The 17380-nt window shown below is 44.1% G+C and overlaps 1 protein-coding gene across 2 annotated transcripts in view; it reads left to right on the forward strand.

Annotated features, from left to right (window-relative positions):
• The first annotated feature begins 8 nt into the window (after positions 1-8).
• GOLGA3 (golgin A3) overlaps positions 9-17380 on the forward strand; it is a 40420-nt gene continuing 23048 nt past the window's right edge. The window contains exons 1-8 of one of the 2 annotated variants that reach the window (XM_074300182.1): positions 9-299; positions 4520-4901; positions 7646-7927; positions 9923-10035; positions 11232-11914; positions 13727-13838; positions 14894-15200; positions 15939-16141. In XM_074300182.1, the coding sequence (XP_074156283.1) occupies positions 4772-4901; positions 7646-7927; positions 9923-10035; positions 11232-11914; positions 13727-13838; positions 14894-15200; positions 15939-16141 (1830 nt within the window). In that variant the 5' untranslated portion in view covers positions 9-299; positions 4520-4771. The remainder of the gene's footprint in view (positions 300-4519; positions 4902-7645; positions 7928-9922; positions 10036-11231; positions 11915-13726; positions 13839-14893; positions 15201-15938; positions 16142-17380) is intronic. The other variant, XM_074300193.1, reaches the window with a different exon arrangement.

Raw genomic sequence — 17380 nt, forward strand, 5'->3', positions numbered from 1 at the left:
GGGAAACGCGCCGCACCTCTTTCTCCGCGCAGTCCGTTCCCCGCCGGACAGAGCCTCCGACTCCGGGACCATCACCCCGTGAGAAGAGGCGAGGATCGGAGAGGCCCCAAGGGCCGGCCGAAGCCGTTCCCTGAGGAGACACCGACGTGGAACGCCACAGCGGAGGAATGCTTCCTGGGGGGACGCAGAATAGAGTCACGCCGGCCCGCCCCTCCCCGCCCCGCCCGCGGCAGAGCCACGTCTCGGCCGGAGGAGCCGCAGAAGCCGCCGCAGCCACAGCCGCCGCAGTCGCTGCCGGGGTGAGGATTGGGCTGGGGTTCTGGGGCCCGACCTGTCGTGCGCCGCCCTCGGGGAAGGAGGAGAGGCCCCCGGCTTCTGCCGCTGCTGTGGCCTCTGGCTCCGGGCATTCCCGGGTTAGAACTGGGGGGCCGGGGACCAAAAGAGGGAAACTGAGGCCGGGCGCCCCGCCGCCCCAAAACTGGGGGCTTGAACTCCGGGCCTGGTCCAGGCTTCCGGGCCTGCCTTCTGTTCCCGGGCCTCAGTCTCCCTACTTTGGGGGTGGGAAATGCACAGATACCCCTTGCACAGCGCTTTACAGACCAGAGGCTCGCTGCATCTCCCCAGCACTCCGGGAGGCAGAGGCCAGGATGAGCTCTGTTTTACAAACCAGGAAACTGAGGCAGGCAGAAGTCAAGCGACTTGCCCAAGGTCACACAAGCCACCGGCGTCCGGGCCCGATTTGTACTCGGGTTCTTGCTGACCCCAGGTTCGGCGCGCAATCCCCCAGCCGCCTCATGCCAAGGGAAGAGCGCAGACTGGGCCTGGGTCACCGCTTGCCGCCGAATTTGAACTCCGGGCGTTAAGGCTCAGTCTTGTGCATTTGCCAGGGCAGGAGGCCTCCGGAGCGTGCACTGGCTGGGCGGGGGTCTCGGGCGGTGCATTTTGCCGGGACCAGGGGGCGGGGGGGTGGGGATCTCTTTGCCAAGGCTGGGGGAGGGGGTGTCTCTGTGACTTGCATTTGCCGGGGGAGGGGGGAGATGGCCTGGGTCGGGGCCCGCCCTCCCGCGACTTCGTGGTCCGCATCCCTGTCTCCTTTCCACGAAGTGTTTGTTGACATTGTTGGGAGAGGGTGACTAATACTGCCATTAATTCCTGGCGCAGGAGTGTGAGTAGTCATGGAGACTGGAAGCTGCCTCACTGCTTCCTCACCTGGGCAGTCTGGGCCCCTTCCCCCTAGTCTGAGGGGGGGCCAGAGCCAGGATGGAGGGGCTCTCCTCCCGGAAGACTAATTTTCTCTTTAAATACCCCTGGTCACGCCTGAAGGGTGGGGCAGCGTTTGTTTGAAGTCCGGTATTCTTGTAGACCCTGGGGGAACCCCAGATTTCCTAAAGATTAGGTTTCCAATCCCACTTCTCTGCTTTGGGAGGTGTCTCCCGGGGCATTTTCCAGAAATAAGGAGCTGGGCGTTTGACTCGTAGGATTTAGAAAGTGGGCAAACTCCTCGGGGTCTTGGAAAGGAGCACCACCCTGAGCAATTAGAGAGCATTTATGCAGTGTCCGCTTTGGGCCGGGCACTGTGAGGCTAAGGACCCTTGACCTTGAGGAAGTGCCGTGCCAGTGACAATTTCCAGTTAGGAGCACCGCCTTAACTAGCTGTATAAGTTATTGTTTTATGTTAGATTTTAAAATACTTTCAGATTTCTGTTTTTTAATTCATTATTTTTAAGAGAAGTTATTTCCATAAAGTAAATCTTGATCTGTATGACATACTGTTTGGTGGTCACAGATTGTAATGATTGGGATTGTAGTTGTGTTTTTGAGCTTTGCTGCAAAAGCATATCTAAAATTCTCAAGCTAATTAATGGAACTTCTTAATGTTGAGCGTTTCCAAGTTCATCTTGTTTTACATTTTTTGTTCATTCCTTTTTGTGCAGATTGCCAACAGAAACTTGGACAAGTAATGAGTTAAATTTAAGTAAACATTACTGGAGCTCTTAAAACAGAGACTGAATTTATATTGTGATTGTTCCAGACAAATAGAAGAGGAAAAATTTTCCTTTTGCACTAAGTGTCTGCATTTGAAAATGGTTTATTCTATCCAAGTATTTCTGATGCAGGGGAGTTAGAACATAGGGCTAGTCAAATGTCACTCCCCCCTCCCCCATTGGCCAATTACATTTTCCAACAAACAAACATACAAACTTATATTCAATTTTAATCCTGCCACACCTTTCTTCAATGTGTGTCACTATTAAAAGACCAGCAGGATAAAAGAGAGCATTATCTTTGCTAGAAAAAAATAATTAAAAGCACTTCACCATCATGGCTATGAAAGCACTTTATGAGTAAGTTTAAAAAGATCTGTAAATTCAATCTTAACAGCTTTATAAACATTTAAGCACGTACTGTGTGCTTGCATTATTGGGCTAGGCTTTGGGGGAGATAGATTTTAGATAAGAGGAGTCTCTAACCTTACAGACCTAGTAGGGAGCTGTGATGCAAATAAATAGATTATGCAAAAGCGTAAACCCTAAATGCCTGAGAGGGCCAAAGTATAATTGCCAATTTCCTTAGTAAGTGCCGATTGAAAGGTGAGGAATGCTCCAGAAAAGACTGATTGGAAGAAGTGACATTTGAATCAAAGCAGAAATTTAATAGGGTGTGTTAATGTTAGGGGAAAGAGATTGGGAGTGTCCAGTTCTGGCTGAGGGAGGCCCGTAAACCTAAAAGGACAAAAGCCTGCAGGTGCAGACCGGATGTAGAGGCCCTGAACAAGTCCCTTGGGCTAGAACAGAGAGTCCCCAGAGAGTAGTTGTCTGAGATAAGACTCGGGAAGAGGACCTTGAATACGGGGCTGAGTAATACGAACTTCCATCAAGCAATAGGAAACCATTGGGTGAATGAAGAAAGTAATTGTGTCTGACAGTGATAGCAAGGACGCTTAGATCTGGCAAGACCCTGGAAGCTTTTAGTGTAGTTCTAAATCAGTGGTAATGGAGTTTTTTACTTTGCTAGCCTAGGAAAAAAGAGAAGAGGGGATGGATGCAAGAGAGTTTTTATCTTTAGAAGTTGGTAACTAGATACTATTAGAGACAGCTAGATGGCTCACTGGGGCCAGGAGTCAGGAACACCTGAGCTCAAATGCAACTTCAGATATTTACTAGCTGGGTGATCCTGGACAAATCATTTAATTTCTTGTCGTAATCCAGTGGAGGAAAAAAGTGGCAAATCACAGCGGTATCTTTGCAAAAAAAAAAAAAAAAAAAAAAAAAAAAAAACATGGAAGGTGTGGTCCAGGGAGTCACAAGGAGTCAAATTCGATTGAACAATAACTGGATAGGAGAGGTTGAGGAGGAGGAAGGAGGATCAAAGAGATACCAAGATTTCGAACACAGAAAACTGAATTATGGTGCCATGGGCAAGTGATATTCAAGTCAGGAGTAGTAGAAGTTGGGTGAAAAATAACAAACTTATTTTTAAATGTAAGCTGTTATTATCATTATTAATATAAAGGATATTAGTTTATGGACAAGTGAATAAGGCCTGTTTCCTATTTCTTTGTTCTTGGTGAAATGGAAATGAAACTTAAGAGATTTTTCTTAACAGGCTTAATATTAATGTAGTAGGAATGATATTCAATGTAATGCCCTTTTAATCTTTTGTCCTTTGCAAAGAAAGAAGGAAATTAGCTTTAAAAAAAAGTTTAGCAATGTTCTGGCTATCCTTCTTCAAAAATAATAATGCCAAGCAGTTTCTCTGCATAGCTTAAGTTTGGCTCACACGAGACTTGAATTTCCAAGCTTCTTTTTCCCCTCTTTTGGGGTAAATCTGGTTTCCCCAGAAAAGTAGATCAAAAAACACCAACTGTTAATTCTGAGAATGATCTTCTCATGATCTCCTCCCTTGCTCAGTCCTTTGGTTTCTATCTGAAAGGGGCTGGGGGGCTTCAGGCCCTTCCTCCCTGTTCCCACTGTACCCCTCCTTTCTCCTGACCTCTCTATGCTATCCTTCTCCACTACTTCTACACCATGGGCCAGGTAAGGCACTGAATGCTCTTCTGTGACCTTGTCACTGCTGCTAAAGATCTGCAGTGGTTCCCTCTCCTCTGTCCAAGCTTACACTTGTGATTAGTATTCAGAGCCCTACCGTATGGACCAAGCTTGTCCAGCTTTAACTTGTCTTTCCCTTGAGACATCCTGTGTTCCCTCATGGGGCAAGTCACTTAACCTCCAAGAGCCTCAGTTTCCTTATCAGTAAAGTGGGAATAATAATATCTGAGCTACCTCCCTCAGAAGGCCACTGGGAGGGGAGAGCAAATAGCTTAATAGACCTAATCTACTTTATGATAAATCTCAGCTCTTTACTTTCAACTTAGATCACATTATTTGTGTTCATGGTTCATCCCTTACAAATACTTGAGAGGAGAAACTCTGTCCATTTTCATTTTTGTATACTTATTGCCCAGCACAGTGTCTTGCATATTCAATGAGTGCTTAATTGTGTTCCTTGCCTCAAACAGAATCTCACTGACTGCTTGGAAATGCTAAATGTTTTCCTGAGAGAAGGCAGCAAAAGCCTGTTTGGTTGCAGGCTACTTGTGTCACTTCCTGGGCTCCCAGCTTCTGACTGACACTAGCCAGCAAATGGAAACCTTACCGCTGTGTTTCTGAATGGCTTTTGACTGTTGCTGATGGAGGGGGTAAAGGCGGCCTTGTTCTCAGCTCATTCATAAACTCCTATCAGCACCACTCCTGTCGGGGTCACAGCTATCATGGACTCTTCCCCAGCTGAACAAGGTGGCCTGCTAGAGAGCAGATCTCGAAATGGCATCCCCAACCACTCTGGAACACTTCTGAATCACATGGGCAAACTGAATCAGGCTGATAGTGGTGAAATTCATTGTAAGTTCTTGATGGTAATAGTGCTGTGTTAATTAATGTTCTTATCTACCTGTTGGGATAAATGTTACTTAAATATAGAGTTGTTTCTAGTGACAATAATATAATCCTTTTGTTTTGTATCAAGGTTTAGCTCTAGAGATAATAAAATTTTATTGTTTATACAAGCAAAAATTGAAGTTCAGGTGAATAAAAATTCCAAGAATTTGTTTGATGAAATTAGTGAAGTGATGAAATTAGGCAGTCACATTACTTTTGATTATTTTAACTCCTCATTGAGGCTGTCTTAGGGGAGAAGGAAGAATGGTTTGAGTCCACCTCACTTTAAAATTTCCATGTTTTCAGGAATCCTCTCAGCCATTTTTCTAGTTTGATGCTATATTTAAATAAGTAATAATGCATAATAAACAAAATATGAACCACCCAGAATTTGTAGCTCCTTGAGTATTGAATTTTAGTCACCAGACTGCAGTGTTAATTAACTGTGTTTCCTTATGATACCCTGAATGTGGACATTCATGTAGGAAAAGTAAAAACTCTGTGTGACCACATCACACGCACAAAATTGAGATTGTATCAGACTCAAATTAGTTGGAAGTACTTTTTGTTTTTTGTTTCTTAATTTGCCCTTGTGATTTTATTAGCTTGGTTACCAAATTCTTAATAACTGGGGATCATAGAAGAAAGATTAATCTCTATTTTCAAATGACAATAGAGATTAATTCTTTCTTCTATATCTTCTATGATTAACCTTCTATTCTCTTTGAAATTTATCTCATAAAAAGTATAACATTAATCCAGCTGAGGTATTGTCTATCTTTTTAGTCTACCTTTGGAGAATTGAAGTGTACTGATGTGCCAAATATAAACTGAGCTTTCTACCTCAGCCACTTATTCAAATCTATCACTTCATCTGTAAAATGGGATAATAATTATATTACCTACTAGTTGTGAAAGTAGGGTTTTGCAAACCTTGAAGAATTCACTTGTGTGAGTTGTTATTATTACATCTTGCCAAAACATATATGCCTTTCCTGATTCTTTTAAGAGGCATCTAAGTACTTCAAACTGTTTGGATAATTGTTGCTTAAACATAAAGCAGTTCTTGATGATGATACATTGGTCTATATTAAGGTTTTTCCCTAGAGATAATGAAGTCTTGTTCTTTATTATATTGTTCTACTAGACCACAAAAGTGAAACTTGAAGCTCAGATGAGAAGAAATTCCAAGTTATTTATTTCTAATAATAAAGGAAATTCTCAAATCAGTTTCCTCCAGAGTATGAGATTTAACTCCATTTTAGAACTCTGAAACAAACATATCTTTGGGATCTGTTTCTCATCAGAATTAAAAATGCAAAAGGAATAATGAATGTAGTAAATTTCTTAATTATTTATACTTGCTCAACTTCTTGAAAAGATGGCTTCAATATCTGCAAAGGTTGATTTCTAAAATGAAACAAAATTCACTTAATATAAACTCATAGTATCAGCCCTTGTCCTCTTTATACCATAGACTCATCTGTACACAAAGACACAAGCACACTTGCCAGTGTCCATTGTTTGAATAACATCTTTGCCTTCTGACTTAACTAAGATTTTCTCATGAATGATTAAAATTTTAAAAATTTCTCTTGGAACTTTGCACGTTTCTGTATTTAAACCAAATAAAAATAAATTTTTATTTTAAAGTCAAAACAAACCATTTAAGAAGTGTATACATTCTTGACTGCCAGTCTATAAAACTATTGTTTTGACTTGGGGTACATGTTTTAGGAAAATAGGTTGATTTAGTGGATCATCAGCTTGGCTCAATGAACAGAAAACATCCAGTTTTACCCTGTGTCTGTGTGTTTTGGGCAAATTATTTTTGACATCAAGGCTTTTATTTTCTATCTATTCACTGATCAGACCAACCTGCCAAGATGTCTTCTAGCTCCTTTAGGAGCTAAATCTCTGGTAGTCACTCAGTATATGTAGATTGATGGATTGGTTTGGCAAAATGTATCAGTAACTGTAAATCAAGTAAGTTGGTTGACAAATCTCCTTGGGTTCTAGTATTAGCTTTGCCAGCATTTTATGGATCATAAAATCTCTCTGCTAAAATAGGGATAAAAGTTATACTTTAAGAGTGAATTGAATGGCTTTTTTTTTTTTTTTTTTTTTTTTTTTGAGAAAAAAAAAATCAAACATTTCAGCAAGAATAGGAAGTCATCAGACATGTCCTGAATCCATTTAAAGGCCAACAAGCCATAAGATTTTAGATGTATTTTCAGTGCTTCAAACATTTTGTTGGCCTGGATTGACCAGCCAGTGGCAGGGTCACAATCCCATTGTAGCCCACAAGCTACAGGAGTCAATGTGACTCAAAATGCAACTGTTTTGGGGTTAGCCACTTGGGAATGAGCCTTTCAAGGCCAAGCTCTGAGGCCCATCCTCACAGACCAAATGTCCAACCTGTCACTATGGTTCTTTTAACCATCATAGTCTATATTTCCATTTGCTTTTATAAAACAAAGAAAATTTAGTAAGATTTCCAAATGGCTTTATTTATTTAAATGAATAGAACTTTTTTTTTTTTAAGTGAGTTAGCAAGATGTTTACCTGCCTGTGTCCATTCAGCTTTCAGTCAGCTTCTGTTAAATTTTAAGTTGAATGACATGTTGAAGAAATTGGGGAAGGAGGGTAGCAAGGAATTAACCCACCAGGATCACACAATATTCCAAAGCTGCTTTCTTTTTTTCCAGGTGCCAGTATTAATGTTAACCAAGAGTCAAATGAAGGAGAAAACATGGAAGCACCCAGCAAAGGGGACGCCTGTCAGAATGGACCCACAACCCATTTCTCTGATCCTCCAATGTCTCTTGATCCTACCACCAGACCATTTGGTCCTGATCCATCTCCAGGTGTGGCTGGTTTCCATGACAACCTAAGGAAGTCTCAGGGATCTAGTGCTGAGGGCGTAGTTCTTAGAAAAGAAGCTTTGCAGTCTCTCAAACTCAGTCTTCCTATGCAAGAAACTCATTTGTGTAAGCATCTGTTTACTGTAGTGCCCCCTTCTCTCCTCTGCTGCATAAAGCTTTCACTTTTTTAAAAGACTTCACATGCTACCTGAGAAAGCATGCTAACTTTCATTAAGGTACCTGAGGGTGAGGGGTGGGAGTGGAGGTCACAATTTTTTTTTTACTCTTTTAATTGCTTCTAAGGGATCACATTTATCAAATATTTGCTTCTTGCTGACTATGTGGGGGGTTTGTATTTGCCATGTTAGCCTGATTCTACAGTAGATAAAAATGAATGTTTAGGAAAAGAAACATACACAGTGTGTGTGATATGGATAGTACTACCTTAACTCCCCAGCTGAAGGAACCACACTCCCTATTCACATAAGTACTGTGGTCTTCACCTCACCATAGAATTCTTAAGGAAATTATGCTTTGGGCATCTATGTGCAAGAAGAATTGACTAGAAGTAGTTTCACCCCAATAGAAGTATGCCACAGGACTTGGCTGTCATAGCTCCTGTATAACCTGATGGAGTTTACAGGTGAATTCTGGAGGATCTTTGGTTATCTGGGATTGATTAAAATCTTTGCTAGTATTACTTCAAGGTTTCAGAGATCTGTGCTTTGGTTGATCTGAATACTTCCTCACAGCACAGATTAATGATCTTCTAAGTCTCAGGAAATGGTCTGCATGATACTGGAACTGGGAATGAGCATCTCTACACTTAACAAGGCTGGTCCTTGGACAGCAGCCATAAAAGGTGTCTGTCCCTGGGCCCACACTTCTGCTGTCTTTAAAAAAAAACCAAAAAACAAAAAAAAACAACCCTCTCACAATGTGTTTGAAAATGGCACTTTGTATTTCTTTAAATTTAGTTCTTTCCGGTATCACTACTTTGATAGGTCTTGTCTTTTCTCCCCTAATATGTTGCTCACAAATGAGTACCATGGATTTAAAAACGAGAGGAAGAATCACAGATATGATTGATATAATGAAATATCCTTTGCACTTCCACAGTATCTGCTTCATTTTCTTAAACATCCAAAAAACCCAGGAATTTATCTGAAAATCATTGTCTCTGCAGACTAATGCTGTTAGAGAATGTTTCTCCTCCCTGTGCCATCCTAGAATTGTTCATGACTATATTCCTAGGATTATTCTCAGGTGATTAAGGCCACAACAGAATTGGTTGTTCAGGCCTTCTCATAGGCAGACACTGCCTTTGTTATTACCTGCATCTAGCTGTAAGTTGGTCAGTTTGTAGCCCAAATACTTAAAACGGTTGTGCCTTTGACTGGGGTGTTTTTGTCCAGTTTATAGTCAAAGCTTTTTTGAATGCTGATTAGATATTACATAAACCATCTCATGATGTGACTCTTTGTTACGGGGATTCAGATAGACCATCTGTCAAATAATGTTTCCCAGAATGTATTTATGTGTGTGTGTGTGTGTGTGTGTGTGTGTGTGTGTGTGTGTGTGTGTGTGTGTGTGTGTGTATAAAAGTTAGACCATAAGATAGCAGTTCTTTCTGTGTTTCAGCAGTAGCAGTATAATTATGTGGTTCCATTGGGCATTCTTTTCATGTTGCCTGCTGGGAGCCTATACATAGCAATTCTGAAGCAAAGATGACAAGTTGGTGATGACTCCCTTTAGATTTTCTTAGGGGTCAGACAATGTCCAGAAATAAGCCATAGGCAAAAACTGGACTTTGAGCTTTATTTTATTAATGATGATTATTATATGAGGTTTTGGTCCCATCATCATTGCTGGATTATTGATTGAACACACAGTAATGTGCTGCCTGGGGTGGTCATGCATCTCATTGTCCCCTTCTTTATCTGTCCTTTATCTGTCTTTTGTATGAAGCTCACTATGTTGTGGTCTGTGTCTCTGTATTTCCTCACTCATTTCTCAGGTGGTTACTGAAAGCGGAGGCACAAAGCTACTCTCTCCAGCTCTTATGTTCTCTGAATTTTAAATGCTGTGCTTGTGGTTTAAAGAAACTTTTATGTACTCTAGGTTCAACTGAATCTTCACTTCCCTTGGAAAAAGAGGAACAGATCCGACTTCAGGCTCGAAGACGCCTAGAAGAACAGCTCAAACAGTATCGAGTGAAAAGGCACCAGGAGAGGGTAAGAACATGATCATGAATGAGAGCCCCCCACAGTACAAACTCATGAAAAATGGGAGGGCAAGCGTAAAAAGCAGCTGAAACGTACAGCGGTTGAAGGCACGGCCTCTGACTGAGCATAATGCCCTTAGCCAGGGCACGGCCTTGGGGCCACACCTCAAACCCCATAAAGTTCCAGGTTTTTTTGCATAAACTCTGTTTTGTTGTCCCATTCCTGACTTGTACATTGATTGCCCTAAACAGAAGAGTTTTCTCTCTCTTAACTGTCACCTTATTGATGTTCTGTCTTCTCAGACTTTTCAGCTCTTTTCAAATCCCAGGTCTTTTACTCCTGTTGCTGTTGTTCTGCCATCTGTTGAAAAAATGGATTCCACTCACTGATAAAACTTGAAATGGTACAGGACCACATGACAGTGATTCTTTAAGGATTCCTTGTGGGTCATGGTCATTACGCTGAACCTTAGTCCATCACCATGACCTCCTATCTGGCCCTCAAGGCTATCATAAAGGGATGTGCCTGGTACTTGAAGGAGATCTAGGCATTCCCCAGGTACCTGCTAACTCTCAGCGAGTCTCTCCCCCTTTTCCAGGCACTCGGAAACTCTCCTCTTCCTGATGCTGCCAGAAATCCAATGGGCTCCATGGCTTGTCCAGGTGCCTACCCTCTGGCATTTGTGGAAGATCTTTCCCTGTTTCTGATTTCCTTCCCAAAGGAATTGACAACAGCGTGGGTTTGCCAGTTTGGCTTTTTTTCCTTCACTGTCCTGGAATGTTCCTTCTTGACTGATAACCAGAATCCCAAGGGGCTGATTAGATGCCCATGAACCTTGTCTGTCTTGTAGGTGCTGAGCAACTGTGCTTTTTCTCCATCTTGTTATTCTCACTGCTCACCTCAGCAGCCATGCTAGCCCACCTTTGACTTCCTCCTGGTTCCTTTTATTGTCATCCTCCTTGGACCCATCCTTGACTTATTTTGAGTTTTAGGTCTCTGCCCCAGCTGTCCTTATTGAATGCCATAGCTCTACAATTGCTCCTGCAGGAAGTCTGCTGGGGTCTAAGCCAGTGATGGTGGAAGGAGCCCTCTCCCACAGCCACAGGCAAAATCACCCCTTCTAATAGTATAGCTGCCTTGAAAGGAAGGGAACAGGAAGAAAATCACAGACTAGGGCTTTAAATCTTTGTGTTCTTTTCTTTTAGTCTAATCAGCCTGTATCCAAAAACCGACCAACCAGCACACTGGACCCGGAGCTCATGTTAAACCCAGAAATCTTACCAAGAGCCAGCCCAGTAGCAATGACAAAAGAATATTCCTTCCTGCGGACCAGTGTCCCTCGGGGACCTAAAGTAGGCAGTTTAGGACTTCCAGCACAGCCAAAGGAGAAAAAAAGTTCCAAATCGAGCAAAATCCGGTCTCTGGCGGATTATAGAACTGAAGATTCAGACTCCGGGATTTCTACTGGGAACTTTCTGGCTCCTGACTCTGCCAGGGGCTCCCTGAATCACAGTAGAAGTGGTCTGGCCTCAGTGGTGTCTGAAATAAGCCTGACTCCTGAGGCTGATGACCGGCTGGAGAATTCTTCGGTAGCCGGAGACAGCATCTCTGAACTGGATGGCAGCGAAGGGGGCATGAAGCTGGATGGCAATGACAGCGATAGCTCATCTTACAGCAGTGTCTCTGGCAGAGGCGCGTATGGAGCATTGGGCACAACGAGTAAGCAGGCGGCCTCCTACCTAGTCAATGGCCAGGAGATCAGCTCCGAGGCGATGGGGCAATTCCCTTCCATTAGAGACGTCCTCCAGGCTGCTGCAGCTGAGCAACATAGCCCAGAACCAGATGTCAATGGGGATGTGCAGAGTCGCAGAGATAGCATATCCAGCAGGTAAGGCTTCATGGAGGTCCCTCCCTGGGAGCTTGCCTTCATTGGAGGCTCCTTTCTGTTCTGCAAGTGTGTGCTAGGCATTGAGCCAGGCAGCAGGGGAACAAGGGAAGAGGAGAGACCCCCACCTCCCTCATTCTCCGCCAACCCAGTGGGCCAAAGGGGAAGTTTTCGTTGTGCTTCAGTAAGGCTGTCCCTCTGCTTTGGGACTTTTTCAAAGGATTTGCAAACACGTGTTTTCCTAGAAGATTACAGGATCTAGATCTTAAAAGGAGTGTTGGAAATGATTTGGCCAAGAACCCAGATTTTTCAGAAGGAGACACTGGGACATGGAGGTATGTCCTTTGGGCAGGATCCTGCAGGTGGCAAGCAGAGGTAGGGTTGGCACTTGGGTAGTAGTTCACTTCTCCACAGTCAGCCTTGCAGAGCCTAGGGATAAGGATTTAGGTTTATGAAGCATTTTCCCCACAGGGACTCCTGGAGCTAAGGGTCATGGAAGTGTTTCCATTTTACAGATTAATAAAGTAAGCCTTTATGAGGTGAGGGACTCTCCTAGGGTCTAGGCTCAGAGTGAGACTGGTGCCTGGAAGACACCACATGTGTCATGGACTTTGGGAAGGTTTCTTGGGCTAAGATGATAAAGCAATAGGTCATCCACAGCCTGGCTAGGGAGCAGGGCCTCGGCCCCAGGTCTGAGCACAGCCCTGTTGTTCCCACCACTCAGCTGGCTGGGACTGGACGGGATTTGGGAAGTGCACAGCTTAATGAATAGGTCAGTCACTTGGCCACCAAAGGGTTATTCCTACAGGTGTTTTATTTTGTCCATGAGGACGTGAAAGGCCCGCTGGTGCATCGAGCAAAGGGACAAAAAAGCCTTGTGCATAGACTTGTTTCTCTGACCTTCAGACTCTTCCCCATGTAATGGAGCATTTGGTAAAGGTTATTTCCAGAGGTCATTGTTGCTTGATCATACTTCATCTGTACTGGATCCCAGTACACAAAGAGAAAGACTGTTTGTTTTACAACCTATAGATTGAATCTATATTCAGACATGATTATTTCTTTAATTCTTTAATAATTATTTAAATAAGCATTTACCTTTATGCACTGCCCCTTCCTTCTGTATGGGTGACCAACCCATTGAAGGGCCAGAGGCTATGAGCCAGCATTGCTCTAGGATGGAGGCTGGCAGCATGCTCCCAGGGTCTCGTGTAACTCCTGGGATCTCATTGGACGCCACGTCCTGCCTCCAGAATATCTCCTTCTTGCCACTCCAGCAGCCACCCTCCAACAAGGCCCTCCTCACAGCTACTCAGATTATTGTGGTGGCCTGTAAGCAGGCCTCTGCTCTCTCCTGCCCCCAAGCTACTCTTTGCCTCTGCACAAATTGGGGCGTGCCCCTCATCTGCCCCCAGACCTTAAATGGCTGCCTCTTTTTTTGCTGAGGGAGCTCTGCCCTGCTTCAAGGTCCAGCCCCTCATTTGGTGCCTCCTGTAACAAGTCCTCCTATTGCCAGTGACCTCTCAGACTATAAGTGCCTTGAGGGCTTGTGCCATTTCCCCCACCAGCACCCCAAGATCTTTCTGAGCCTTTTGTTTGCACTTAAGAGTTGTTTTGTATCCTAGTTATTTAGTAGATGTCATGTGCCCACCCTGAGCTCCAGGAGGCTGAGGAACCCATGTGTTATCTATACTGTGTCTGTAGCACAGAGCTCTGCACGCAGTCAGTGCTAAGTAACTGTTTGCTGAGCCTGTCATTGAATAATATTGACATTTCCTGCACTGCCTCCCTCTGAAAGCATGTCTTCCCTTTCAGCATATCCATGGAGAGCTCTATTGCTGGAACCCATGATGAAATGCTACAGGTTCTTAAAGAGAAAATGAGGCTTGAAGGGCAGCTGGAGGCCTTGTCTTTAGAGGCTAGTCAGGTAATTGGTCTATGTTGAGTCTTCCTAATGTTACATTGTAGTTCAGCCAGAGCTTTTTGGAAAACAATTGGTCAGTGAACCAGGTTTGCTACCCTTTTCTTCTGCTAATCTGTGCACAGAGCTGAGGGGAGTGAGCAGGGCCTGGAGTCAGAACAGAGAGTTGGTAGCATGAGGCTGCAGCTACTCCTTTACTGGCCTCAGATGCCTTCTCTTTGGATATTCATGTAGTATTCCATCCTACCAACATTAAGTACCTGCCAGTGGAACCAGGGGATATAAAGACATCCTCATAACAAAGTAAAATTTAAAAACTCTGCCCTCAAAGAGTTAAGGCCTCTTGGGAGGACATAGTAAGTATAGTTTAATTCTGAGGAGTGAGACTCTTAGAGACTGTTAATCTCTATTGAGGATCGAGGAGGAAACGTAATGATAGCCGGGCTACCTTTTTTGTTTACCTTGGGGCAATTTGAATGCAATGCCACTTTGGCCCAAAGAGGAGAGGGAGTTTGAGGGACTAATAATGTGGCACATTTGGGCTCCTTTCTCACACATTATGGGGTGAACTACCTTGTGAGAACAGGGTGTTTCCCCTTGCCTCAAGGCAGAAAGGCTGTTTCCTTTCCCCAGGCTTTGGGAGGAGGGGCTATTGTAGGCTACTGATTGATAGGATGGCCTGCCGGTCCATACTTCTTTTCATCTCTGAGATTCTGAGTTTTGGTAATCTCATTGCATGGTTCGCCTGTTCTGCTGATAAGGAGATGCAAGGTCCAACAAAGGCAAGTCATTTGCTGAGAGTAAAAATTGGAAACACCAGTCAGAAGTCTCCTAAGCCCTAATGCAGGGCCTAGAAATGGCAGTTTCTCCACAATCTGCTCTGGTCTTACAGATGTGTTATCCACAACTGGTAGGCACTTGGGCAGTATGTAGTTTCACAATAGCACTTTCCTGGTTCACGTTATTCCTGGAGATGGCTGTTGATTTAGATTTCTTGCTTATAAGAAGTGAATTTTTTTTCCTGAAAAGTTTATTTTTTTATTGTTTGGAAAATGTTTCAGGCCCTTAAAGAGAAGACCGAGCTGCAAGCCCAGCTCGCAGCCTTGGACACCAAGCTTCAGGCCCAGGTGGAGCAGAGCCGAAACAGCCAGCAGAAACAGGATTCACTGAGTTCGGAAGTGGATACCTTGAAGCAGTCCTGCTGGGATCTGGAACGGGCAATGACTGACCTGCAGAACACCCTCGAGGCAAAAAATGCCAGCCTGGCTTCCTCCAACAATGATCTCCAAGTAGCTGAGGAACAGTACCAGAGACTCATGGGGAAAGTGGAGGACATGCAGAAAAGCATCCTCAGCAAGGACAACACAGGTAGCCTTTACACACTGAGGCAGCCCAAGCAACATGGAGGTCACGCAACTAGTTAAGAGCCTAAAGCAGACAGAGTCCTGGAGCTTATGGTCTCCCGGTCCAGCAGCAGTTTGTCCACTCTACCAGGCTACTTCTGAGGCCTTTGTTTTGTAGCCTACCTGTGAACAGCCAGTTGGCAAGGGGCACTGCATTTCTGACGCTTTATCTCATTTTCCTGTTAGGGACTCTGAGCATGTGAGAAGATGTTCATACAAAGCCATAGTATAGCCACAGTATAGCATGTGAACCTCCTGTCAGGGCTCGAGCACAGGAGTGCTCCCAGGGCTGCTTGTTGGGTCTCTTGGAGCTCCCATGCCACTGCGCACCTGAGCAGAGGCCGTGGCCATTAGTTATAGCAGGAGTTCTCAAACTATGGCCCGCTGAGGATATTTATACGGCCCGCCGGGTTATGGCAAATGGGCTGAGGGCAGAGACAGAGTGTGAGTTTTTGTTTTTACTCTAGTCCGGCTTTCCAACAGTCTGAGGGACAGTGAACTGGCCCCCTGTTTAAAAAATTTAAGGACCACTGGGTTATAGCAAGCATTCAAGCAGAGGTCTGTTGTGATTGATTATGGATATTATTGACCTGCTGAGATAGACAGTGTAGGGGTGTCCACACATGTATGTGTTGTGTTGTTAGAGTTCTGGCATGTCAAGGGAGAAAACTGGTGTTGACGTTGGTATGGGTTTTGTTTTTAGTGCATGACCTTCGGCAGCAGATGACAGCTTTACAGAACCAACTACAGCAGGTTCAGTTAGAGCGCAGCACGCTGACCAGCAGGCTCCAGGCCTCCCAGAGCGAGATCACCTCGCTGCAGAAGGTCCGGCAGTGGTACCAGCAGCAGTTGGCCCTGGCCCAGGAGGCTCGGGTCAGGCTGCAGAGCGAGATGGCCCACATCCAGGTAGGCCTTTCACTGGCTGGTCAGCCACCTTGGCTGTTCCCAGAGTACACACTCACACCAGTATTTATGGCTTGGAATCAGTTCTACTTAAATACAAATCATTTGTCTCCAAGTTAATGTCACAAGGGCTAAGAATTAGCTAATTTGTAAATTTGTAAAAGGAGATTATATTTTTACTTTTTTTTTTTTTTTAATTTACTTTGATCCATTAGTAAACCAAAAAATTTTCATTTTCCAATACTATTTGAATTTTCTTGACAGGGAATGATCTAAATCATAATATCTGAGCTATGGTTTGAGTCTTTTAGACAATTGGTCTTTTTTTTCTCGTATATAATGTAGTTTTTGGTCTTGAAAGCTTGGTTCTTTGCTCAACTGCTTCAGTGCTTGGTAAGCACAGTTCCTTTGTGGGTCATAGCACATACTAGTAAGAGCTATAACAATCTTACTTTCTGTAGTGCTTTATAGGACTCATTTGCTTTTGTGTACTTTATCATTTTCCATCCATTCTTGGGACCAGGGCAGTCATTCTCAAACTGGAATCCATCAGCCTTAGGGAAGGACCATAGAGTTTTTCAGTATTGAAAACTATATCAGACCTAGTGATACATCTGAGTTTCTGCTGCTGGGGAGGCTGAAGCCAGGGCATTGCTTGAGCTTGGGAACTCTGAGCTGCAGTTGGACATTTGCACTAAACATGACAAAAATTGGGAAGCCTCTGAGAGCAGGGTAACTGCTGGGCTGTCAACAAGGAGCCAGAAATAGAGCAGTCCACAGCTTCCATGTCAGACAGCAGTGCAGGTGGGCCCAGGAGTGGGCCTCTTTCTGCCTGTGCCACCCAGGGGTTCTCAGTCTTTAAAAAAGTTGAAAGAGACCTTAGAGATTTTCATTTTCCATTTCCTATGTCATGAAGAAGAACTCCCACATATTTGTTATCTGGCCTCTGCTTGAACACTTGAGGGGAACTTACTCTCAGGAGACAGCATGGCCTGGGGAGGACCTCAATTCAAATCCTTCCTCTTACATTCCCCTGGGCAGGTGCTTTGCCTCTCACAGGTGAGGGCAATAGTAGCAATGGTAAAAATTGAAAACACCGTAAAGAAGTCTCCTAGGTCCTAATGCATCACATAAGGTAACAGGTGTGGAGGTGTCTTGTAAACTCTAAAATGCTGTGTATGTATATGTGTGTGTTTATATATACATGTTTGTGTCAGTTGTTACTGGGTAAAAAGTCCAATT

This window comes from Sminthopsis crassicaudata, chromosome 1 (genome assembly GCF_048593235.1).
Source record: "Sminthopsis crassicaudata isolate SCR6 chromosome 1, ASM4859323v1, whole genome shotgun sequence".
Classification (NCBI taxonomy): domain Eukaryota; kingdom Metazoa; phylum Chordata; class Mammalia; order Dasyuromorphia; family Dasyuridae; genus Sminthopsis; species Sminthopsis crassicaudata.